Consider the following 25,751-nt stretch of genomic DNA (forward strand, 5'->3'; position numbering starts at 1 on the left):
GTAATCGCCATGGCAATGATGATGGTTAATGATGATGACTGCCATTTATCTGACCAGAGGAATGCGCTTGTGTTTGCGTGTGTCCCCTTAGACCTGCTGGAAGGGTTCACACGAGGCTCCCGTCACCCGGTGACAGCAGTCAGGGGGTTGTCGCTAACAGTTTCTCCTGAAACAATGTAGTCCTTCTTCACTGCTCAATGGGCTTTTTATTTTCAAGAAGACTTCAGGTTTTTTTTCCCTCTTCAAGTATTTTATATGGAATATTAACTTTGCAGTTCTGTTGTTGTTAAGCATAGAGGAAAATGATCTAGGACAATGTACGTCAATCACAGTTAAACTCTTCCGGAAAGCAAGGTTTCCAGTAAATGTCACAGAAACACTGTTGTGACTGATCTCCAGTGCAAAACAAATGGATGATTTTGTTTTTTGTCATCTATGGATATTTAAAAGCAATTCTTCAGATGAGACACCTGAATCAAGAATGAGTTGCAGTCTCTTTTACTGTGGTGATTTATTTTCTGTTTTGGGTGTCTCTGTTATGTTATTCATAATCGTGCAGCTACACCTTCAACTAAAATGTTTCAAGGCTCTAGTTAAATGTTGAGCAGGCAAAAAGTTCACGACAGGAAGACGCTAAAATTCTAAAAATAGTTCCAAATCTGAATTGGAAGTAAAATCTTATTTCTTCTGGATGATAAAAAGGGAAGATGTGTGCTTCTATGTCCATCAAGGCATTATTTACTCCTTTGTTCATTATCATTGCCTTTCTAGTTTCTAACTTGTTTTTTTTGTTTGTTTTTACACTCTTTGGCTTTTTTGTGCCTGCCTCCATTACAAGCTAAGCAAAATTAGATTATTTTATTTAACTAATATTTGCTTATTTGATTGCACAACGGGCTGCACAGTGGCGCAGTTGGTAGCTCTGTTGCCTTGCAGCAAGAAGGTCCTGGGTTCGACTCTAGGCTCGGCGTCTTTCTGCACAGAGTTTACATTTTCTCCCTGTGCATGCGTGGGTTCACCCCGGGTACTCCGGCTTCCTCCCACAGTCCAAAAAACATGACTGTTAGGTTAATTGGTCTCTCTAAATTCTCCCTAGGTGTGAGTGTGTGCATGGTTGTTTGTCCTCAAGGGCCGGTGTCCTGCAGTTTTTAGATGTGCCACAGGTACAAAACACTGGAATGAAATGGCTTAATTACCTCCTTCTTGTGTAGATCAGTTCTTCAGAGCCTTGCTAATGACCTAACTATTCTATTCAGATGTGGTGCAGCAGAGGCACGTCTAAAAGTTGCAGGGCAGTGGCCCTCCAGGACTGGAGTTTGACACCTGTGCCTTAGGTGATGCGCCAAGACTGCAACAGTTGGAGGAGAGTCCAGCAGTCCTACAACCAGGGAGCTCCTCTGTTTAAAAGCTATATGATGCAGAATTTTAACATTTAATTTGGCATACCTTGACGCAAAAGAGTCATGAAACGGCTAGTTACGTATATGAACAGTTTTCTGTCACTAGTAGTATGGGTAAAACTCATTTTTTACAGAATAAACTTACCAGGTGAACTTAGTTGACAGTAATTCTTAAATTTTTAAATTTTTTTTTTGTCCATGCATGTACAGTTTTCAAGGTTGCCGATTTAGTTTATTTTTTCCTGCAATCACAGCCTCTCATTCACATATATAATTTTTTTTCCAGAAACTGTTAGCCGTATCCTGAACACTGCCTAGTTATTTTTGCTTCAAATCATATAATAGAAAAGCCATCATGGAAATTGCAAAACAATTGGAAGAAACAGTGATGGGAAAACATTATAACCTATTAAATATTTAGTCCTCCCAGAAGAAATATTTACATCTGTTTTTTAATGTATTAAATTCTGAAAAAGTCAATGGGTTCTTTACAAGTTAACACCAAATATTTGTGTTGTTTTATTCATCAAACGAAATAGTATTTTACCCACTTTTAGTTGAAATAGCTTACGTGATTTCTTGTTTCTATGTTAAAATCATCCCACAACATCTCAATGCGATCAAGATCTGGGCTTTCACTCTGTCCAGGTCTTTCTATTTGTTAATTCTTAGCCAATTCTTGATAGATTGTTTTGAACCATTGGTACAGTTTAGCTCTAGTTCTGGATCAGCTTCAAATTGTACCATATTTTGTCACATGCTAGAACTCATAATAAAATCTATGATTGTGAGTTGACCTGGTGCTGCTGCAGCAGCAATGGAGTCTGAAACCATGAGACCCTCAGCTTCACGGTTAACAGTTGTCTAGAGAGTCTTTTGTTGGAATGCTGGATTTGGTTAATGCCAAACATGTTGTTTGTCCTGGCGTCAAAATGATTTAATTCAGACTCATCTATTAAAAATACATCATTCCAGATGTCCTGGTCTTCGTCTGTCACTGTTAAACGTTTGTCCGGTCTTCATTTTTATTCTTAGAGAGCAAATGATTCCTTTCCCATTAAAATTTAACGTGCGGTCTGTTTCTGACAGTTCAGGCAGGTACTTTCCTATCAGCAGAAGTAACAACCTGCTGGTTCTGAAAACTTCCTCTAGCCTCTTGCGTTCAATGTTCAGGGTGAATGTGCTTGGATGGTTAGATCCTCTTTCTCTCATCAAATACCTTCTTCGATCTCGCAGTGATGTTCACTCTGTCTTCAACAGACGGGAGTATAGCTAAATATCTGTCCCTCAAAATGCTGAATAATAATGTCCTTAGCATGTGAGAGTGATTTTAGCTATCTGAAATGGGAATAAATGTGGAGGGTTAGTAACTCTCACCAGGAATTATTTTTTTTATTTTTATAACATTTCATTGTAAAATTTCAGAATTGTTTATTCCAGATTTTGTTTGTTAATTTTTTGAGTGAATTAACATTATGTATGTTGAATAAACCCAGATGTTCTTATATTTTTACATGCCTCTAAATGCAGCCTGTCATCCCTCTCATTCTGTAGTATTGATAATACCAACATGAATGACATAAAAAGGCAGCAGAAAAGCAAATGTAAAATGGGATCCAGCTTGTTAATAACATGCAATTTCATGTTAACAGGCTTTCTGTTGGCCTCGCGGTTTTGCAGCTGGCAGCTTCTCACAAACTGTTTAACTCATCATCTATAAATCAAGCTGTGTTCACTCTCTAATCTGGTTGCACATTTTGATTAGTGCAATCTGTAGTTGAGTTTTTCACTAATTATTTCACTCTCAAATAAATCAGAAATTGCATTCAGATTTACAGCAGTGAAGCGCATATTTGTGTTCAAACTGAAGGCTGTGCTTTTGTCTTTATAAGTCCTCGTTTTCAATGCTCAGTTTTGTGTCGTTACTCAGCATCTGCAAGAACAAAGAACCTAATATTTAAAAACCTGCCATATTGGCTTTTAATTTGAAAAATGTGTGTGGAGGTGAAAACGACATGAATCCTGCCTTTTATGGAGCTATTTCTTCTGTGTTATCCTTCTAGCAAAAACCATAATTGTCTTCATTGAGAGGGCAGGGCAGGAAGTGGGTTTGGGGGAGGCATTTTCAGAGCATCGTGGACACACTTATGTACACACACACACAAATGCACACTAAATGGTTCTTGTGTCTGGTGAGAGGAAAAAGGAGAGAGGGGGTTTGGGGGAGCTTTTTTAAGAGTCTATAAGAGCTGTGTGCTTTTTTTGGCTGGTGAAAGTTGATGGTCACCCTTTTGTGTATTTTTCATCATCCATGGCATCGATGTTTTTTTTTTTTCCTTAGGAATGTGGTGACATCAGAGAGGCTAAAGTTTCAACTTAAGCTTAATGGAAAAGAAAGACATTTAGTGTCATTATGATAACTTTGTTTTACTCTTACTTGCCTTCAGCATTCACCTTTTAATATTATTGTTTCTGTTTGTTCAACTTGTTTCCTTTACCTTGTTTTGGTCTTTCTCTCTCCCCTTTCCTTTCACCTCTCTTTCTCTATTTTTAACTTCTCTCCTACTACGTTCACATCTGGATCTTATATACAGAGGGAACAGGCTTTCAGCCATAAAAGACTTTGTGTGCATGTGCTGGCGTTTGCCTTACAAAACATGTAGAGCTCCTAACATGAGTTATGTACCAAAACATAGACGGCCATATTTAAAAAGAAGAGTTGTTATGTACATTAAGAAAGAAATGAAAACCATGTCTTCTACTTTTTTTGCTAAACCTTATTTCACGTCTTGCCTTTTGAAGGTGGTCAAAGATCCAAATGGTGCTGGAGCTTCTGTCAGACTCTTCCAGGGCAACTATCACCACAATGTGATAGTCGTCACCACCATCAGTTTGTGACTGGTTGAATGTAATGTGAAGCTCTTTAGGATCCTCTGGACCCAACACATTGCTACACAAATACAGAACATTTACATTTTAAATTACAGTTGGTACCTTCATGATAAAGCAAGACACATTTTAGACTTAATCATACTTTTTCTTACTTTTATTTTTAGCTCACATTTGTTTGCTAATGTTTGCACACATCTAGTTCAAGTTTTCAGTGGGACCTTGTAGCCCAGCCACTTCTCTGGTTTCGGATGGGCTTATGTAGGTTTTTAGCCCACAAAAAGAAGAAGAAGAAAAAAAGAGCAAACATACGACAGCTTCAATGATTTCTTCAAATGTAAAGTTTTTCACCCCAGGTGAAGAGATTCCTTATCTTTTGGTGAGAATGAAGGTCAAAGGACGCATTCAGCTTCATGGTTTTTGTTTAAAACACTTTGACTCCTAATAATGCACAAGTCTGAACTGGAAGTGATCCACGTCATCTTTGTAGGCAAGCGCACCTCAAAACATAGATGGAGCATGTCTTCGAGACCAACAAAAAAAAAGTATAAGGACATTCTTGACCAAGGTGCAAAGAAATGTATATCAACAAAATCGCTGCTGTCCATATTGCCCCGTATGAGACAGAATGAAATGTCTTTAGTGTTTTGTCATATTTATCATTAGATCAGGTTAGCAGTAGGATTTTGCTATAACAATTTATGATTTTTATTATACGTCAATGGTGTTTTTGGGGGGGAGCATTGTCTTGTTGTAGTTATAAAAGTTTTTCCTCAACAAACATGAGGAGATTATACCAAATTATAATAAAATCCAGTATTGACTATCACTTCACAAATGAACAGATTAGCTGAATAATATACATGAATCCATGGTGAACTTATAATCAGTTTTCTTGCTTTCTTCACAGTTTAGCTTTATGGATGCACAGCCAATAAATTCCAGTTCAAGTCACAATTTTGTCACCAAAAGAAATAAGTTGCTGTCTCAGATCCTCATTGTTGCTGGTTCAAATGTCAGCTTGAGGCTTTATTGCAGGTTCTCCTCATGCATGACCGTCAACCTGTTGTTTACTGCAGTTTCCTCACACACTTTTCAAAAATCATAATATGTGAACTGGAGCAGTCACGTGACTACAGTGGACTGTGGACCTGGCCTTGACCCGAAGCTTAAGTTTTCTACCTTACCTCAGTTAATTTATAAATGTCTTCCATCTCAGAGTTGTTTTTGTAATTTTCAGTAAGCATTGTTGTCTTTGACACTGTTTTATTTTAAACATGCCTGGTCCTCCAGATCACTCTTGTAGCGATCTTTTCTTTCATCTGCAGGAATATTCCTGACCTCCTCCAAGACCTGTTTTATCACACGTTTTTGTGAGAAAACCAGTTTGTTTTTTTTTAGTGAAATGTGTTGTTGGCAACAGCCTTACAGAACAAGAGTGCTCAGAGAAATCCACTTTCATGAAGCCTGGCAACTTATTTAGCAGCTTCAATAAAAATGACCTTGGTACAGATCAGAATTTAATGGGTTATTTAATGGGTTCTTCTTTTGCCATAAACTTGACTTTGAGTGTTTTATGCAACAAGTTTCGTTTACGCATAGACTAATAATTATGCTGTTGTCTTTTTAAACATTTTTTTTTCAATCTTTGAAGTATAGAGACTGTCAGCCTTCAACTTGGTGGTCCACAGAACATCATCAATTTATCGTCCACCTGACTTTTGAAAAACTCTCCTCATTGCTTTCGGAGTGTAATAGGCTCCTCCAGATCTTTTAAACTCTTAACTCTGAGAGTGCTGAGCAAAGCACTGTTCTTACCCAAACTATGATTTAAGAACCATTGACATGATGACCTCTAATCTTGCTAATGGTAGGCTGTATTTCTGACAAGAAAGAAAAAATGCCTGGTTCCTCCAGAAGGCAGGACTGAAAACGCCCTGACCAGCTGACAGATTTTTCTACAGCTACATTGACTCTGCTTGTTTCAGGTCCCTCTTGAAAATGAGATCTAGATCTCAACGGGGTTTACCTGATTAAATAAAGGAATATATTTTGCTGGCTGTCGTTTTTAAAGTGTAAAAACATCCTTAAAGAGCTGACATGGCATTTGTCATCTTTTATTAGCAATTAGCATTATTAGCTTATTTAAAACAATCAGTAACTCAAAGTGTGTGTTGTGTGCTCTGGCAAAAAGCAACGTATGTGCTTTTGTAAAATGCTGTTGAATTTTGTAGATATTTTTATTTTATTTTTTTTGTCTGTTTAATATGCTCCATGAATAGAGTTTACTGTCTTGCTATATCCCCAATGTGAGAGTTACAAAAATCTGCCAACATTTGCAAATCCAGCATGTTCCAAGACAGACAGATTTGGACTTTTCAAAAGGATGCAACTTTTATCCTTTTGAACAACTTTGCCGTTTGAGTCGTCAGCTAAATTCCTTGTATTTTGAGAGAAAATATAGATTTGCTTGTGCTTCTTCTGATCTGACTTTTAAACTGCTCACTGATATCAAATAGCTCAGTCTTCTCGCAGTAAAAACATCTGCATGGAAGAATGTTGTCATTAACTCAACATGATGACGCTTTGTATTATATGTTGACTGTTAGGAAAAAGATCAGAGCTTTCGCGTGTGTTTAATTGAACTCTAGATTGTTTGTTTGGAAAGTCTGGTTTATTTTGGAAGGTGAGAATGTTTCATGGAACTGCAGATCTAAGAAGGAAACTCAGATCCACCAAAAAAAAATATTGGTCTTGGTCTGGTTCAGCTAACCAAATACATAAATCTAACCCAGGGCATTGTGGGTAAACACAACCAAAATCAAAAACAGTACAGCGAGATAACTGGGAGAAATGATTTTGTTGAGTGAGGATGAGGCAATAACACTGAAAGAAATGCATCCAAATCAAAATATATGGCTGGTAAATGCATGTTTGTTTTGCAGGAAACATTCTTAGAAAAAATAGCAGTTCAGGAGACAAAAAGTGCCAGATTCCCCAGATTTCCCTGGTGTGAAGAACTAGCTGCCATTATTTGTACTCAAAGCATCACCAAGTCGGAGACTACATTATTCAACAGGTCCAGTCCGTTTGACAAACTGTTTCATGAAAGAAAATTTGGATCAGCAACTCAGTGGCAACTCCATTTGAGTTGAGTCTCAAATCATAATGGGCCTTCAGGACTTCCTAGCTTCTATCTGGTGGATGACCAATCAGGGCCAGGCAACCATAAGAATGTCCGATTCTGATTGTCATCAGATTTTTCTTCCTATCTCTGGCTGTCAATGAATTAAATGTAACTATTGTTATCTGTTCTGTGCGTTGGGAGATCTGGCTTTAATATCCTGTAGTAAGTCCAGTGATTGAGTGAAGAGCTGTTGTTTGTGTTGGATATGCGTGTGTATGTGTGTGTGCTCTAATAATAGAGAAAGGAATGGTGCAGGCCTGGGAATGTTGTCCCCTCTGGAAAAACAAACTTTTCTTTCCTCCCTTTCTGTCCCCCTTTCTGTCCGTTGCTCTCCATGTGAGATGGGAATGACACGATGGGGAGGGAAGGGAAAAGGATAGTAAGATGGAGAAAGACTGCATGAAAGTAAGCAGAGCATAGATGTGGTGTTTGGAAAGAAATGATAGTGGTTTGTTTTATCACTGCTTAGGAGTTTTTCACAACAGGTGCTGTTTTAAAAAGTGATTTCAGGGTTGAATTACTGACACCAGTCAGGTAATCTGAGAAATTAATTTACCACATGTCAGAATCCAAAATAAACTCATGAACTGAAAGGATCTTAAATGGCCAATTAAAAATATGTGGCTTTTTCAGAGCAGAAATAAATATGACATTCTTGAGCCTAAATCATTAGAGATGATTAGAATAGGACAAAATGTTACCGCTTTAATTACTAGATTGGTGCTTTAAAGTACGACATGTTTTTACTCCATGCATTTTTCCATTACCTCTGACCAGCTTTACTGTTAAAGAAATCAGCCACACAGGATGATGCCACCACCACAATGTTTCACAGTTGGGTCAATGTCTTCAAGGTGATTTGGTAACATCCACACATTTTTTCTAAATGGGAAAAGATTTTCATCCTTTTTCCACATTGCACAAAAATGATATTTAGGGCACCCTCAACACATTTTTTTGCTGTTTTGTGAATGGATTACAGAGGGAAACCTTCACCCTCCTGCATTTGTGTGAATTTTTGGTGACATTTCCGCAACCTGTAACTTGACTTATAACCCCAAGAATGTCATATGCATCATACATAGCAACATTGGCGGATTCCATTTTTGTGATTGTCATGCAAGACTTTTAATTAGGTTTTGTGGTTTGCTGTTGTTGTTTTCTGCTTGCCTCATGTGGAGGCTTTATGCTCATGTCTCATACTCCATGTTTACAGTTCTAGTGGATTAAAAGCAGCATTTTGGGCTGTTCTCTGTGCTTCTGTGTAAATTAAAACATTTCTGAAAATAACCCCATATGGATGCAGGTGTTGTGAAAATGGCAACCTGTTCTGAGGAAAAAATGTTCTTGTGTGGACAAGACCTTAGTTTTCATCCACATGGTTGCCAACTTGTCTTGTAGCAATCTCCAAATGAGACTTCTTATTATCTTTTTCTACAACAGCTTTCTTTTCTGTAAATGCATACTAATGGAGTGCACAACTAACCAATTGAGGTGCAGATCTTAAAATCATAATGAATGATTTTAAAGTAATATCAGAGGTAACGGACATAAAGATGAGCAAGTAGGATTTCGGGGATAAGGTTTTTTCAGAGTTAGTTTTGGTTTTAGACTCCAACTTTTCAAAAATGTGAAGAATGTCCAGAGACATGTTTCTAAACTCTTCTGTTGCCCATAGCACCTGCTGGACTGATTTCTGCATGAGGACATGTTCATCCTTGGTCCAGTGTGCCTCTGTGCCTCCACCTGAAACTCTTGGAGTGGAAGAAAGTTTCTCTGATTTATGGTGAAGGAGCAAGAAGTTTGCAAGAGTTGCTTAGAGAGAAATAAAAGCATACAGGATCATAAAAATTCTGCAGTGTATTTCCAGCTGTGAGTCTCCCTGTTTTTGTTCCCACTTATGGAAATCTTCTACTCCAAAGTAACATCGATCACCTTGTTTGCTCAGGTTTTATGTCTGGGCTGGGGTTACGCATGCAAACGCATTCCTTTTTGTGCAGTATGTGTGGATGGATGCATTGTTTGCGAATGTGTTTATGCAGACATGCTACCTGGATTCCTGCATTCCAGTCCTGCATTTTGGGCTCAGACTACAACATTCTGGGAAGTATGGAGCAGGGAGGGGTTGAAATGAAAATATAAGGGAGGAGAAGAAGGAGTGAGAGGAGTCTTGAGTTGAGTTCCTTCCATTCTGAGGCAAATGTCCCAGGGGAATTATCAGTCCCTTAAACAGACTGACTGTGATGTAACTTCCCATGGTTTTTGTATTTTTATTTTCCAGCCTGTGCCCTGGGCCATGGGCATATTTTGTTGTACTTTGTTAGGTTATATTTAGCTACAATCCTAAAATTATAATCTAGATTCGCTCGCCTTGATTAAAAACTACAACATTTTAACCATGTGTGTTTTTTTTCTTTTTAGCTTAAACGTCCGATGTGCATGCAACAGTGATATGGAGAGCAGCTTTGGTTTGAATTTGGTCAGCAATTGTTTGCTGATCTAATCGCTCAGTTTGAGAGCAACGCTGGGACTGAGCCCGTATAACACACATTAATGCTGAGAGGCACACACACGTAACACTACCATATAAGGAGAGAGCAAGAGAGAATGGGACAAGGTTGAAAAGGAGGGTCTTCCTTTCCTTTCTTTTCACCACCTCTTTCTTAAACTAATGCCGTCCTGAAGTTCATTTTGGTCTACAAGCGTTCACTTTCACTCATTCATCCCTTTGTGTTTCTTTTATATACCCTTCTCTTTCATTCTCATACTTTCCGGTCGGAATCAGTTTCTCTCTCTCTCTCTCTTATCAGATGACGGCTGCACACCAAGTTTTTTGGGAAGTGCTTTTGCTGGCATTAAATGCTTTCTTTCCTCCTCAGCCTTTGCTCAACCTTATTCATTAACTAAATGACCGTCATTGATACCAACTGAGTTTAAACACATGGGCTGCCTAAAAATACATTTCTTAAATTTGTTACATTGACGATGAAGCATGAGACTGAGTGAGCAATACTGGAAGCCTGATGTGAACTTGACATTTTGTGTTTGAAGTGATTTGGCATAATTTAAATTTTATATTTGACCTTTTGCTTTTTAGCTATTAAACACAGTTTTAAGGACACTTTTTCTCAGTAAGAATCATTTTGTGCCAATTTTCCCTTTGCCATTGTTGGTTGCTTCTTAGCTGAAAAACTGGAAACCGAAATGTCTTCTGCGAGTGACTTTTCATATCCTTCTTGACAACCTGTGATTTAAAAGTGATAGAAAAATCATTTTTTTACTGAAAACAAATATGCTAACATCAGTCTGATACATCACGTCTATTATCATGGGGGTTATTGGGAGTTGTGGTAGTTTTAAAATTTTACAAAATTAGTCAAGTTGTATACCAGAATCAAAACCAGACTTACAAGAAAAAACAAGGAAACAAAGTTTCAAGAGCTCAGAGTAGACATTAAGTATAAATATATAAACTTTAAAAGAGTAAAAACAAAGTAAAGCATTTGACTCCACACTGTCTAAGGTTCAATTTGACAAACACCCTCTTAATTATGGATTATGGGGGTGGCATCATTATAATGTGGTGTGTTTTTTCTCTAAAGAACGACTGACTGGAGCACTTTACAAAATGAATGACATCATGATGACAAACATTATATGAAAATATTAAATCAGTATTTCAAAACAGAAACTTAAAGCTTGGGGACAAATCGGTCTTCACAAATAGACCATGATCCTAAAAATGTCACTAAATTAGTTGAAAAGGTGGTCGGAGAATAACAAAGTCACTGTTTTAGAGTGGACATGCCAAAACCCCGATCCCAGTATACAGAATTTAGATCTGAAAAGGTGTGTATAAGCCAGCCTGCAGACTTGACTCTGTTGTCCCATTTCTGTTCAGAGGAATGGGCCACAGCTCCAGCAAACTATTGAGAAACTGGTGGAACGATACCCAAAACATTTGACCAAAGTCAAAGGTAATTCTATCAAATATTAGAGAAATTTATCTAAAATATCTAAGTTGGATGAACGTAATTATAAAGTTTCTTTAAATGTTTTCTCTCATTATTCTGGCATTTAATTGACTAAAGACATTTTGGTATTCCTACTGATCCAGAACAGGAACGTTTTCAGTCTAATTTAATGTCAGTAAGTAAAGAAAATGTGTTTTTAACATAATGTGCAATAGTTTTGACCGTAATTGGGAATAGAGTGCAATACAAACATCCCCAGCAACACGCAAGTTGTATATGAGCAATATAAACTGTTTGTGAGGTACAAGTTAAATTAAATGTGAGATTTAAGCCTTTTGATTACAGTTTATCTCCACAGTACAAATAAAAAAGATTACTTTAAGTGCGGGGATTGTTTACAGGTCTGAAGTGAATGCTTCATTGGAAAGGTTTCGTCTACATCAGTGTGATGTAATGCAAAATAATGTGTAATATTTTTGTTCTGGACCCCACAGTGCCTTGAGGAGGAGTTAGAAAGTGGAGTGTGACACATTTGGTGAATATTTTAACAAGGCAGTAGTTAATGTGTACAGTTAAGGTGACTCGGAGCACCCCCTGCGGATCATATCCAGTTTCTGTGTGTTTGTGTTTGGAATGCAAGTGTTTCAAGCTTGGTTATAAACAGCTTCTTTTTCCTGGGAGTATCCGGTGTGTGTGTGTGTGTATGTGGGGGGTGGGTGTGTGGGGATGTGTGTGTGTATGTTGGTAGTCGAGATACAAAACAAGTTTCCCTTTTTTAGTTTTGTCCCACTGGGAAAATAACGTAAAAATGGGAGGGGGGCATTCATCTTTGGTATGAAGATCCTCCTCTGTTCACATAGACAGTGGGCTCTGAAGTTTGACTGCACTCTTCCACAAGCTCATGTAAAATCTAAGTGCTTGTTTACACAATTGCTGCTGTTAAAGAATAAGCCAAAGCACAGGTTATTACTTTAGCAAAGAGTTTTATTATTGCTGGTTTCCTCGATACCTACCAAATATTTTTATTTTTTGTTAATAAAAAACCTTTAAGGAATAAAATTGTCTTCATCCCTTACCTACTGCAATCAGTGATCAATATTGTGATGTTTTTGAAAAACTAAAACATTTTCCTAATCTTAACCAAACATTCAGAGTTCCTTGATATTATTAGGCGTCAAAGTAAAGCAAAGCTAACCTGGACGAGATCTGCAAAAGCTGTGATTTGAGCAGGAGTTTCACTATCAGTATTATTCTTATCTTGTCCTGTAGGAAATAATAATGATGGGTTTTTTTTCTTTATGCTATTATGTGTGACAAACTGGGATTATTTGTTTTGTTTAAATCATGCTGGACTTTATGTCAGTTGGAGCCAATTTACATCCACTAAGGATTTTTTTTTTTGGTTGACTTTGATTCCTTATTTAAACCGTTACTTAGGATATTAAATGACAGATCACTTTTTGTTGTTTTTAACAAACATTTAAAGAAAAATAACACTTCTGAGGTTGTTTTGACAGCACAGAGTAGTTTTTATGTTAGGGTTTTTTATGTTAGGTAAACAGCTGTTATAACTTGCATGTCAGTCTGGATGAAACTACCTATTATCTTGTATATTATATGCACTTGTTTTCAAAGCCATGCTAACTCATAATTAGCTTCATATTCTTCTGACTTTATTTGTCACACGTTGCCACTACGTTATTCAAAGAAGATCTATTATGCAAAATTTGCTTTTAGTGTGTTTTTGTCCAAGTACCTGGACTATTTCTAGTCCAAAGATTCAACTTCAGGATTCAACTTCTTCAGCTCTGCCTACTTTAAGCTTCTCTGAACTGTCGTAGGACGTCTTCATGCCCAGGTCTATTCAACGTTTACACTCGCACATGAAAATGGCTGCAAAGAAATGTGCAATTATGATCAACAATTTGAAGTGCAATTGCAAACATTTAGATTGATAGTGCAATTAGATTGCACATCTAATTGCACAGATGTGCAATTATGATCAACAATTTGAAGTTGATCTAAAAAAAAGTGAGACTCTTTTTTACGTTTTCTAACTGTTTGCTAGATTGCAATTGTGATTATTAAGTCACAATCGGCGAACACTGCCCCATTACCTAGTAACCCCAGTGAAGCTCAGCCCCTCACAAAGCAATCCAAGCGGTGCTCCAGCACATTTCGTTTTACCACTGTATACACTGTGCAATGGCTGTTGAATTCAGAAAGCAGTTGTTGCTGCATTCTGGTTGGTTGTGCAGCAAGCTCTTTTTCTGCTTTTCAAAGATGTATGGTAATATAATTGCACACCTGAAGAGCTGAAGAAGTTGAATGTTATTATCTAAGAAGGATTTTATGTAAAAAACAAACAAACAAAAAAAAAACCCATAATGACCTTGTTTTGTATTTCCCGTAGACCTATCCTAGCTTTTTCCAGGAAGTATAATGGGTCCTCTGTAATGACCTACCTCCTTCACAAAGACTTCTGCCACGTATCTGTTTCCATTCACTTACTGTATCTTTTGTATGTGTCAGACCCAGTTATTGGAACTTGACAATGGGACACATGTTGTTCCTTGGAGATTTGTGATGCAGCTGCACTTCCTATTTAGTGTTTTTCTGCAGTATTGTTATATTATATTGTTTGGGTGAGTATAATAATAACAGGGTTTTTTTTCCTTTTTTTGCTGTTTGCTGTCTCATTCATGCTTTTTGTACCATTTGCCTGTTTCTGTGGTAACTGGAGTTGCTGACCTGCCTGTAGGAGATGTTCATTACACAGATTTTGTTTTCTTTTAATCTTTAAAAAATCTCTCCTGTGGTTACATTTTCTTGCGTTTAAAAGGGAAGCATGTAAACTAACTCCTTTTTGCACCAAGTACAGCAGCATCTGTATTTGTGAAATTTACATTTTTGAACATGCCAACATGAGAAGTGACTCTCTCTTATCAATCTCATCTTTAGCTGCCAAGACCTAATCTTTTTTTTGTTACTGAATTGTGTCCATCCGTCTGGCATCTGGTTTACTCTTCCAGTTTACAGCTTCTTCCTTTCTAAGGAACTCTGTGGGAACTCTTCAGCTTTCCATTCACTTCCACACAGAGGTAAACTTCTGCAGTTGTGCTGCCCAGCTTTCAAATGGATGATGAAAATAAGAGGAAAAAGCTGATGACTCTCTAAAGCTTTTGGCATTTTGAGAGGTTAAGACAGAGAGAAAACTACAACATCCAGTAGGTAGTTTCATAAAAATGTGTCCCGGTTGGTTCTTTTACAAATCTATCAGATAATTTCTCAATGTTCTTGTTGTAAGATAGCTGCCACAGATAATCTGGAAATCTAATCTACACAGTTGACAAACATTAAGGATGTTGATGACATCTTCCTTAGTTTTGCTGTTTTGTTCTTTGCTTATTGCCACGGCTACAAAAACTGTCCCAGGGATTGTTTTCCGGCTAACCTAGTTGCAACTTTTGTCAAAGCATTTTTAAACAAAAGACATCAGAGGCTTAAACTTGACATCTTTGTCAACTAGGATTAATATTATGCTATTCTTATGCCCTGGGCTATGTTACTATTTTGGTCCTTTGGGGGGTTAAAGTTTTCTCAAATTTGTTCCCTTTTTATAAAACCCAGGTGTTTTTAGTTACCCTAGCTGAACTGAAACAGTAAAGGCTGAGCTAGAATTACAAATGATGATGGGTGTCTCATTTTCAAGAAACCATGTTTCTTGAAAATCATGGAAACATGGTTAATTTTCAAGAACCATGTTTCTTGAAAATGTGACTTTTCAAGACATTGAAATAACCATTGTACTCCTAAATGTAACCTCACACTTTTAAGGTCAAAGTTATGTGCTATTTGTGAAGCTCTTCACAACACAGATTTCATTGATCAGCTGAGTGGATTCTTTCAAGAATAGATAAAAATGGAGATGTAAGGTTTTTGCCCAACAGAGATAATGTGTTATTTAAGGTTCCAAGCATTTCAGTGATCTAAAAGCTTTTATTTTGAAGGTTTTCAGAAAGATATTGTAGTTTATCTGATATGAAAATTTATATTATTTTGACTTTCCCGTACTGCGGCTACAGTAGTGATACTCTAAGAACTTTCTGCATGTTGGCTTCCTTAGTATCAACTTGTATGAAGCTAATGGCTGCTGGAATAGTTAGAAACATCTTTTAAAAGCTAATATCCAATTGGTAAAAAATGTGACTTGTTGCTTTTTGATGGTTGAAATCCACCTTCTCTTCTTCATTTGCCGTCTGCTAGTTTCATTGATGACATGCTTCAAAATTGCATTCTTGAATAACCAAGTTTTACTTCCAATAGTGCTGTACCCAAATATGTTTAAAAAGTAATTTCATTTTAAGACATTCATAGTAACAATCAGCTTTTTTATTTTACTTATTTTATGGTAATTGTAAAATGGTTCACTCCTAAAATTGGCCGAAATTTGCACTTTTAACCCAGGAAGTGCATGCAAGGGAACATCTCAGTTTCACTTATTGGTTTCTGCTTGTTATTTGTTATCAAATATTCACAAGCTGCACAAATCTGAATGAGTAAAAACTGCAGACCCTGTATTTCTCATTCATTTTATTTCATTACATCACAAACTTTGCTTCCACGTTCACACAACTTGACGCAAACAAACATGACATTAAAACAACTTGGCCTTCTTGATAGCGCCAAAGTTTTAAAAATAATGTGACTGAAGTTTTTCTGCATCTAGCAGTTTTTCTCAGTATTGTATCTCACAAGATTCAAATCACCAGGCAGTATAAGTTTCGGTTGGACAGGCTGAAAAACCTTCTTCTAATTTGTTGTTTCTTCTCTAGCTGCCCTGGTTTGCTCTGACAGTGAGGTGTCTCTGTTTACATCGCTTTTAAATATTTTTCTCTTGATTAAACAAAAGCAAGCCTCTCATCACTCTCTCTTCTGATTCTTCCTGTACACCCTGAGACATCTTCTCATTTAATCTTACTTTGATTTGTCACAGGCCAACTCCCACTCTGTTTTATTGCTGGAGGTGCACCAAAGCTCTGTTTTAGCCGCCTTTTTAAAACCACAATGTTTGCATGTCTAACGACACAAGAGAAATAACCTCTTTGCTAGATACACAGGATTACAGGAAGCAAGGGGTCAGGAATGTTGTGGAAAGTAGGATAATGATGGAGAAATGGAGTTAACCAGGAAAATGGGTGAGGAAGGGGTAAAAGAAAAAGGAAGAAAGAGTGGAAAGTAAAGCATGAAGAGAGAAAAGAAAGTGATTACAAATACAGTACACTTTGGTGAAAATCACACATATGTTCAGACTGGATTGATAACTCCTGAATCAGCATTTCCTCCTGTTTCATCTTATCGCGTTCTTATCTCTCTCTGTTTTAGTTTCGAATAAATATTGCTGTCCCTGTGTGAGGACAGGCTAGAACGCTGTTGAGGAGCCACTGATGAGAAATTCAGCTGATGGTGCCTTTTAAAACTTTTTGCACCACTTGGATTTTCAAAAATAACTCACGACACGCAGAATAGAGATTTTGTTGTGTGGGAGGAACCGTGACAGGCAGGAGGGAAGTTCTTGTAAATTTGAAGAGAAAGGAAAGAGGCAGAGGGCATCAGAAAGGACAAACTGGGTGGGAAAGACAGATGCAGAGAAGGTATTTCCGGAGTGGTGTTGGGGTTAAAATTTCTTTGTGTGGCTGATGGCTATCGCTGGAGCCTGTTGCACTGTGGGACGGGGTGCCGGACAGGAAGTGGAAGGGATGTCAGATTACAGCTTGCTGTAAACCTTGAAACTGAAGAAGAAGATGCTGCAGAGTGGATCAAAGGCTCCTCCTGGTGTTATCACAGCAACGCTGTTCTCTTCAGAGGAACTTTATCAGGATCTTTCCACCCCTGTTCGAGCAAGACAAAAACTGTAAACTTGATTGTTTTTGATTTAAAACCAAATTGATAAGCTATTTTTGACAAAAGGTGTTTGGTTTGAAAATACTTTGACCATTTTTGATGTATTTAAATGGATGGATGTTTAATTTTTCTTCCTCAAAAACTGCGTTTTATGTTTATATAATAATGTAATAAGATATTGATTTATTGTTAACAAGATAGGAGCATTCTTTTTTGTGAAGTGTTGACCAGGTGATACCACTGTTAGGCTAAATATTTTATTTTCAAGTATTAGTCCCAACACTCTCTCAAACCTAATTTAAGGACATGGTTAAAATATGTCTTTGAGAAATGGGAGACTTCTTCTGGAAGCAAGATCAGTTTTTAGTAATTTCTTCTGCATATGATTTGAAATGTTGTAAATACTATTTGGTATATGGTTTTACCCCAACAGCAAGTATAACATTTTTTAGAGTACTTTTATTTTCTAGAAATTTTACTCAATTATTAAATGACAAATAACAAATACTGCTAGAAACTAAGTAGATAAATTGTTGCTTTGGTATCACTCTAGTCTTGTGCTTTATTAAGACATAATATCAGATGTTCACATGTTTGGACAGGAGTAAGGGAGCGTCCTTGTTCTGTCTGTCTGTGTGTTTGTATATGAGCGTCTGAGTCCTGTGGCTAATGCTGTCCTTGTTGAAGCCTCACCTCTCAGGGACAAAAGGCTCTTTTCACCACATCTCTCTCTGCCATACACACACTCTGATGCATGCCATCCCATAAGGGCGTATTTAGAGCACAGGAAGATCTTATTACCTGTGAATTCTCTGTAATGTGCAGATATAAGCTATTGTTTCTATAACTGGGGAAGCTCTGGTTTTATACTAGCCTCCATCATTTTAATCCAGTTTTCTCACAGTCAGTGATTTGCTGACTTTGGTGTTTTTACATTAACATTGTTTTCAAATGGGAACCTGACAAAATGTTTCCCTTTGGTCTGTGCTGGTTCCTTTTTTACTCTAAGTTACTTTTATCTTTAAGAATACCTTAATTTGTCACACCAGCTGGCTGTCATACTAAAGAATAGAAAACACAGCCAATTAGTAAAGATTTGTTCTTTTTATGAATGCTGCCCTCTTGTGCTTGTGTGTATTTTTCATATTAAGGAACATAGCACACAGAACCTCATCAGCTTTTTAGTGAAATGTCTGACCCCATCTCTGTCTAGGCAGAGATGGGATAGAAGTTTATTTTCTTTTATATAGAATGAAGAAATCCTTGCTCAAATATTTCTGCTCCCAACATCAACATTGGGAGCAAACGGGACCACCGACACACCAACACACTCACATGGTTCAAGCTGTAAGCCTGCACAGGTGCAGAATGAAAAATCTGTTTTGATCTGTTTGGACAACCCTCCGTTGACCTCTCCTGAGGTAACACTCAGTGTCTCCCACTCACACACCCACAAATGTGGGACCCGTGTGTGTGCTGACAGGTGCTGCATTTTTGTCACATGCTTATTGATGATTACGACGGCGTTTTATGGGGGTGACGATGACGGGTCAGGGGTTGGGTAGTACTGACTGACGCGATAAGGACACAGATTTCCAAACAGGGTGGAGACGGAGTCTGAGGTCTCTCTGGTGTTTTGTTATTTCTTAGTGCTGCTGATTTTGCTTCTCTGTCTACCATACCGTCAACACAGTTTCCTTAATGAATTTTTTTTCTTGTGAATGTGTTAATCTAAAACAAACTGAGTGCCTCTAACTCGTCTGGCTTTTTTATGTTGTTATAAACCCCCCTCCTCACCCTCGTCCTCTAGCATGCACTTGAAAGTAATTGGAACATCCTGTTCGCTTCTTGAAAAGGATGCAGTGATCTTCATTCAGCCATGTAGTTACAGTCTGCGTGAAGGATATGTGTGTGAGAAAGAGAAAGAAAGGGAATACACACCTCAGGGATATCTGGGTCAGCTCGCCACGTGCCCGCAGCACAGACTGTGTTCCCTTTCTTCATCTTAGTTTACCCACACACGTGCTCACATGCATACCTCTTTTCCCCTCCATCCTTTGTGACCCAGCAACTACATTAGTCCTAAGCTAAACAGGAAATGCTGATGAGTTGCTATGGGAACAAGATACCGCTGCTGTTGACATGTGACTCAGAGGACACATATGAGGATGTCCTGTTTGTGCAAGTTGGATGCAGCAAAATCTCTTTAAAGATGTTTTAAAAATGTCTTAAAAGTTGCTCATGGTTACTGGACAAAAAAGTATTGAAGTAGACACAAAATAATTTCATTTTACTCAGAGCCAGATGATCCAGCAGATGTACTTGAAAACACAGGAACATTGTTAACCCAAATTATTGCCCTCACTAATGATGATTTGAAAGAGAGAGTCTTAAAGAGCCAAAATACAAAGTCCACTTGCTCCTTCCGCACCACAAACTTGCACCTTTGAACTTTGTAAAGACAGCTACCTAACATGGCAGGGAGATCCCACTGGAGATGTTTCCAATGGGGCTCAAAGAAGAGAAGCATTTGTTATCTAGGAGATTTTTCCTCAATAAAAAAAAAAAACATCTACTCATGCAGGGGCAACAAATTGCAACTGCCAGTGTCATGTTGCAGCAACCATCTCTACCAAAAAATGGTGATTGGGGATCACCTGACCTCTTAACTGGAAATTGTTGTAGTTTAAAACAGTGGTGTGAAAAATTGGCTCTTTTAAGGATTATAAACTTCCTTCTATTCCTTCCTTCATAAGCTATTATGCATACTCACTAGTCCAAGTCCCATTGAAACATTTGGGGATGGATGTAAATAAAAGAAAAAAACATATTTGTGCTGGTGAACAAATACCCAGCAGACTTAAAAAGTCAAAACTGGCACAGGTAGGATGGTTCACAAAAACTTACATCAGTTCTGGACAAGAGATTATCTTCAAAAATCAATCTTTACCACACAGAGCAGCATTTCTCCATCTCACCTCATGTTGCTCAGACCTTATTTGATATCATCTTAGGACTTCTTATATTTTGCATTGCATAACGTAAACTGAGTTTGTGAAATGTTGTACTTCAGTAAATTCTGGATTCTTTTTTTTATAACACTTTATTTTTACACTCTTGCTATAGAGAAAATAAAAGAAGAATCTGACATGAGGAAAGAAAGATTTACGGGTATACTCATATATTCATTGGAAATAATCATGCTGGTTACCATTATTTAATGTCATGTGTAGTTTTGTTCAGACAAAACTACACATGCAAGCTGTAAAACTACATGAGCTAAAACTTAACTTTGGGCCAGATTATTAGTACAGAAAAATTGTCACCAGACCTTGAAAGCTGCTCTGATGTTCCTATGGCGACAGGGATTAAAGGCTATGTTTCCTGTGATGAACTTGACCTTTAAATGTCCCCCAGTGACCTTTTTGTTCAGTCACTGCCTGATCCCAGCTGGAGGAAAGAGTACTTTTTCATGTTAAAGTAGCTTGAAGCACAACAGAAAACTTAGGATTTGCTGTTATTTTTAGGTGACTCCAAACTTAAAGACCAAATGTTTATGAATTCAACTTGTAGTTTTTTGTAGGGCTCTGCAATGTGACCAAATCATGAAATGGCAATGTTTTTGGCTCATTTTGTGATGACTTTGTTGGTTCTAAATCGATATTTGTCTCCCTTCTTTCTCTCTCATCTGTGTTTCCAGCATTGTATAGCTTTTATCATCTCAGACACCATCATCCGTTTTAGGTGTGGGCATCTGAAGTGACCACATTTCATCCAACAGTCTGAAAATTGCATTAGCATCTGAAGTTTTAACTCAAGACACTTGACATATAATACCCAACAAATACTGCATCCCAAATGCCCATACATGGTTATTGTGGGGTGTTATTTATTATTTAGTTTCAAGGTCTTGGTGAGTGAAGCAAATAGCAGACAGGAAACGATACAAAGCATATCTTGTAGCAGTATTGCTGGATTGCAGGGTAGACATAAGCATAAAATATTTTTAAATATAACTTTATCGTAGAATAATCTTATTCTACTTATTTGCCTATGTTTTGTGATATTTGTTTGATATAAATTAAATATGATGAGAAATCATGTATATAGTGTATATAAACCTTTATATAAACCTTTGTCTGATGCTGTAGATGCTGGCTTTAAATTTAAAGCTGAAGTTTTTTTGAGTTCAGAGTGACTTGCATTACTGAAACTGCATGGAAGCAAAAGAAACAGATGTATTATAATGAATCTTTTTTTTTTGTAAGTTGAAAATTTCATTGAGGTTGAAGAAAAAGATCCTGAGACAATAATATTTTGTGTTTGTGAGCTTGAAGAAAAAGATCCTGAGACAATAATATTTTGTGTTTGTGAGCTATCAGGGCATTAGGGAAGGATTTCTCAGACTTCCCCTCACCTTTCGGTTCTTTATCCCTTTCCTAACTCAGTAGATCCATTGTGTTTCTGATGATTGGTCGAGTCTGGCTGGTGTGAAGCGGATCTAAGTGCTGCGAGCGTCTGCCCTGCTTGCTGCCTCCTATTATACACACACCCAGAGGGAGGGCTGTGACACACTCGCTTACACCCACACACAGACTCACATGCTGGGCGTCTCAGCCATAACACACCCACACACACGCGCAGACAGACACCTCGATGTGCGCTCCGACTCTGCTTACATCACTCATGCAGTAGAAGCAGATCAGACATGCTGAAGTGCGCTCCTTTGCCTGGCATTCGGGATGTGTGTGTGGCACAGGATACATGATTTGACGAGCTGCACAGCTGCGTGTACCTCCTGCAGAACAAACCCATAGTTTGAGGCTCACTGAAGACTCAAGACTTCATTTATGGAAGAGTGGACAGTATATAGAGAAAATGCTTTCCTGAAGGACTGAATTATAAGACTGCAATTGTTTTTGAGAAGAGAAAACCGAAACAGGGCACGGTGAGCTGTAAATACTAGTAGAGGCGTTAGTTCCTTGAACCCTCAGGTGTCTTATTTTTCATTTTACCTTCTTTTCTACACATAATGGCTGGAGCTGTGTGCATAAACAGTTAGATCAAAACCTCATTGCCTCGGTTTGTTTTAAAGTCTATGTGCCAAGCAGAGGGTGCGTTCGGGCACACGGAGCGGTCCGTATGCTGCAGATGGTTCGGACCCTAGCCCAGTTCAGCATCGCTCTGGAAGAAATGAACGAGAGCGGGGAGAACACAGGAGATGAAGGAGGTGGTGGAGGAGAAGGTGGTGGAGGAGAAGAAATGGTGGACAGAGATGCAGCGGATCTGTTCAGAAACGGCAGCAGTGGGAGCTCAGGTGGGAGTTTGAATGGAAACGGACTTTGCTCCTGGACCCCTGTTGGAGAGGTAAACCAGATCGCCCATTAGGATTTATTTTTGTTTTATTAATTTTTTTCCTGTCTGTGACATCCTCCTCTGGTTATCTGGGACACCATCACCTGCCTGTCCAGTTCAATTTAGATTGTACTCCATCCGGCATTCTCCTCCCATTAGGTCCCGTTTCTCCTCTCTTTAGCTTTTCTTTTCCTATCGACACTCAATTTCAGTCCCCTTCTTTTCTTTGCATCACTGTCTCGACTGGCTAATGTCTGTCTCTCTTTGGGAGTTCTGTCTCTTTTCCTCATGCCTGTCCTTTATATGATTAGAGCTGAGTAAATGAGATGATAATCTCCAGCACCTAAACACAGAGCCCTCACTCTGTAGTCTTACAGTTGGTCTTCCCATGGTGCTTCATAGATGTTTTGAGTTTTTTAGTCAACGCTCACACAGGTGGCTTTTTCTTTTTACATCAGGGTTGATTTGTGTGGGAAAAGGAACAAACTACAACACTAGTATAATTATATTCAAGATTTTCCAGTCTTGACCGCGGCTTATTATGCTGCAGTCAGGATGGGAGTGAGATAGAAAAAATACTGTCGCAGTATTGTTTGTTTGTTTGTTTGCATGAGGTAGCCAAATTACTATGTTAATTAGGGGTTTGCCAACACTTTTAAATGTTGTACTGATTGGTACTGCCTGTGATAAATCCACATTTATCACAATTCTAAATTCTAAATCCACATTTTCCTCATATTTTGTTTCCTCTCAAGAACTCATTCATTCCCTGTGATATATTTCCATTTATAATAATTTTAATCCAACCTTTAAGTTTGTTTAGGGTTAGATGAGAGATCCACTGCTTAAAAAGATAATTAAACAATACAAAAAAAGCATCTATTAATAAGAAGTTGATTAGAAATAATGCTACTTCTAATCAGAAGAAAACATGATGGTGAAATTAAAAGACCACTTCAAACCTAAATCTTCCAATGGTATGAATGGTTTAGGGCTAAACTTTATGTTCATTCAGCTGGTCAAATTTTGTATATCATTTAAACTTGAATGCATGCCAACACATGCTGTCCAAATATTACAACCAGGCAGTCCTTTGTCATCAATAATATCTGATATTGATAATAATAATAATAAGTGGGAGTGGATATGTTGCACAGTTTCTGTGTGGCTCAAGATTTCTTATGTAAAAGCAAACTGTCTTTGTTTTGCACAGTTCTTTATTTATATATATATATCTATCTAACTTTTCACATATTGAATACCTCTTTCAGCATGTTAATATCCTATTAAATTATCAGAATATTTGCAGCATAATTAAGGAGAATTAATGTACAAAAGTCAGGTGTAAATTTTGAATAAGAGTGGCAAAATCTGAGGCATACTTTTTAAGATAACCTTAAAAAATCCAGCATTTAAATGCTTCATCCATAAAACATGAAACATTTTGTGTAAAGACTGAAAGATGAGTTCATAATTTTGTCATAAGTGATATGACAGTTCACAACATTATGTTCAATTTATTTTATTTTGCTATAGTTAATTAAGAGCTTAGGGGATACAAAGTTGTTGCAGGATTTATGGTGAGCTTGAGCTGATTTGTAGTTTGTGTTTATATTAGTGTTGATCGGTACAAGTAGGAGGTACATAAATTTTACCAGCTTAAATCTCCAAGTCAGAAACTGAAGATGGAGTTATAGATTAGGATTCTAACTTTTAGATGCTTCCACCTTTGACAGTCCAGGTCTGAGTTTTTCAGAGGCAGAGCGGTGCTACATGGTAAATGGTCTGTACTGGTATAGCATTTTTAACAGAGAAAAACAGAGAAAGCTGTGGTTGAAGTGTTTCACATTGAACTAAGAGGCTGCCTGTTGCTGCTTTCACCAAGCTGTTGCCAAGGGATACAGTAGCCAAGAAGGGGAGGATAAAGGAGAGGCCGAAGGCGGAGGTGGGAGATGTGTGACGAGAACAGTGACAGGAGGACGGAGTCTTGTTTTAATCACTAAAGCTTTTGGTAAAATAACTTTAGTCAGAGTCTGTATTCCTAAAAGGATTCTTCAGTCAGTTCCTCCCGCTTTCATGTGAGGTTTGTTGATTATATGGAGTGTTTGCAGTGTGATCCTCTGCCACAATGATGTTTTTGGTCCTGGGTCTAGCGATGTGCAGCAGAACAGATAGTCACCAAATATTTAGCATCTTCAGTTGTATCATTATGTGGGTGTCTGACAGAATCAAACTTGCTCTCCCATGTGCATTAGGACCATATCGCCACTGAAGACTGCGGGCAGTGTGGAAGCAGGAACTGATTGATTTGTTGAAAGACTATATTGCATTTAAGTTGTAAAATTACAAAAGGATTAAATACATACTCTTCTCTTACAGAGATTTTTCCAGGAAAAGAGCAGAAAAAGGCTTATTGCAAAGCGACTCATAATAGTGCTTTTGGATATTTTGTCAAGAATTACTTAAAGGGGTACTATATATTATCTGGATGGTAATTCTTATTTTATAAACACAGACATGGAACCCTCCTCTCCTGTATTATACCATTAGACATAGTTTGGTGACTTTTGTGCTGTATGACTGTCACCGATTTGAGCTTTGTCACCCAGAATCGGTTAGGTGCTTGAACACCTGCTCCTCTGTTTAAGTATTTTATTGAGTTTGGAAACCAAGAGACAGATAAATGAAACAAATTTTAATTATAACCTTGTATGTTTTCAGCTGGTTTTGGAGAGATAAAATGCAGTTGGGATTTGATGAGAGACAACTGGTTACAGCGGCGATGCTCACAAAAATGTACAAGGGGCTTCAGGGCTATTATGTTTTAGTATACCTGTTCATTTATTATACAAGGGAATCTAGTGGGGAAGAAAGGATTTTATTTTTGGTAAAAGAAAAGCCCATTCAGTTTTGAGAAGTGTTTTTTTAAATTATTTTATTTTGTCTTATGCAGATTATTGCAAGCCATCAACATTTTAGGAATGACCATGTGAAAGTGGCTTTGTCGCTCATGCTGTTTGGCTGAGTAGAAGGGAGGCACAC

General features: G+C 37.7%; 1 protein-coding gene across 2 annotated transcripts in view; it reads left to right on the top strand.

Annotated features, from left to right (window-relative positions):
* arhgef17 (Rho guanine nucleotide exchange factor (GEF) 17) overlaps nt 1-25,751 on the top strand; it is an 85,135-nt gene that overhangs the window by 17,207 nt on the left and 42,177 nt on the right. The window contains exon 1 of one of the 2 annotated variants that reach the window (XM_028045484.1): nt 21,945-22,721. The exons of the other annotated variant lie outside the window; for it this stretch is intronic. Coding sequence (XP_027901285.1) covers nt 22,497-22,721 — 225 coding nt within the window. The 5' untranslated portion in view covers nt 21,945-22,496. Of the gene's footprint in view, nt 1-21,944; nt 22,722-25,751 lie in introns of those variants that run through there. 2 annotated transcript variants of the gene reach the window in all.

Source organism: Xiphophorus couchianus, chromosome 18 (assembly GCF_001444195.1).
Source record: "Xiphophorus couchianus chromosome 18, X_couchianus-1.0, whole genome shotgun sequence".
Classification (NCBI taxonomy): Eukaryota; Metazoa; Chordata; class Actinopteri; order Cyprinodontiformes; family Poeciliidae; genus Xiphophorus; species Xiphophorus couchianus.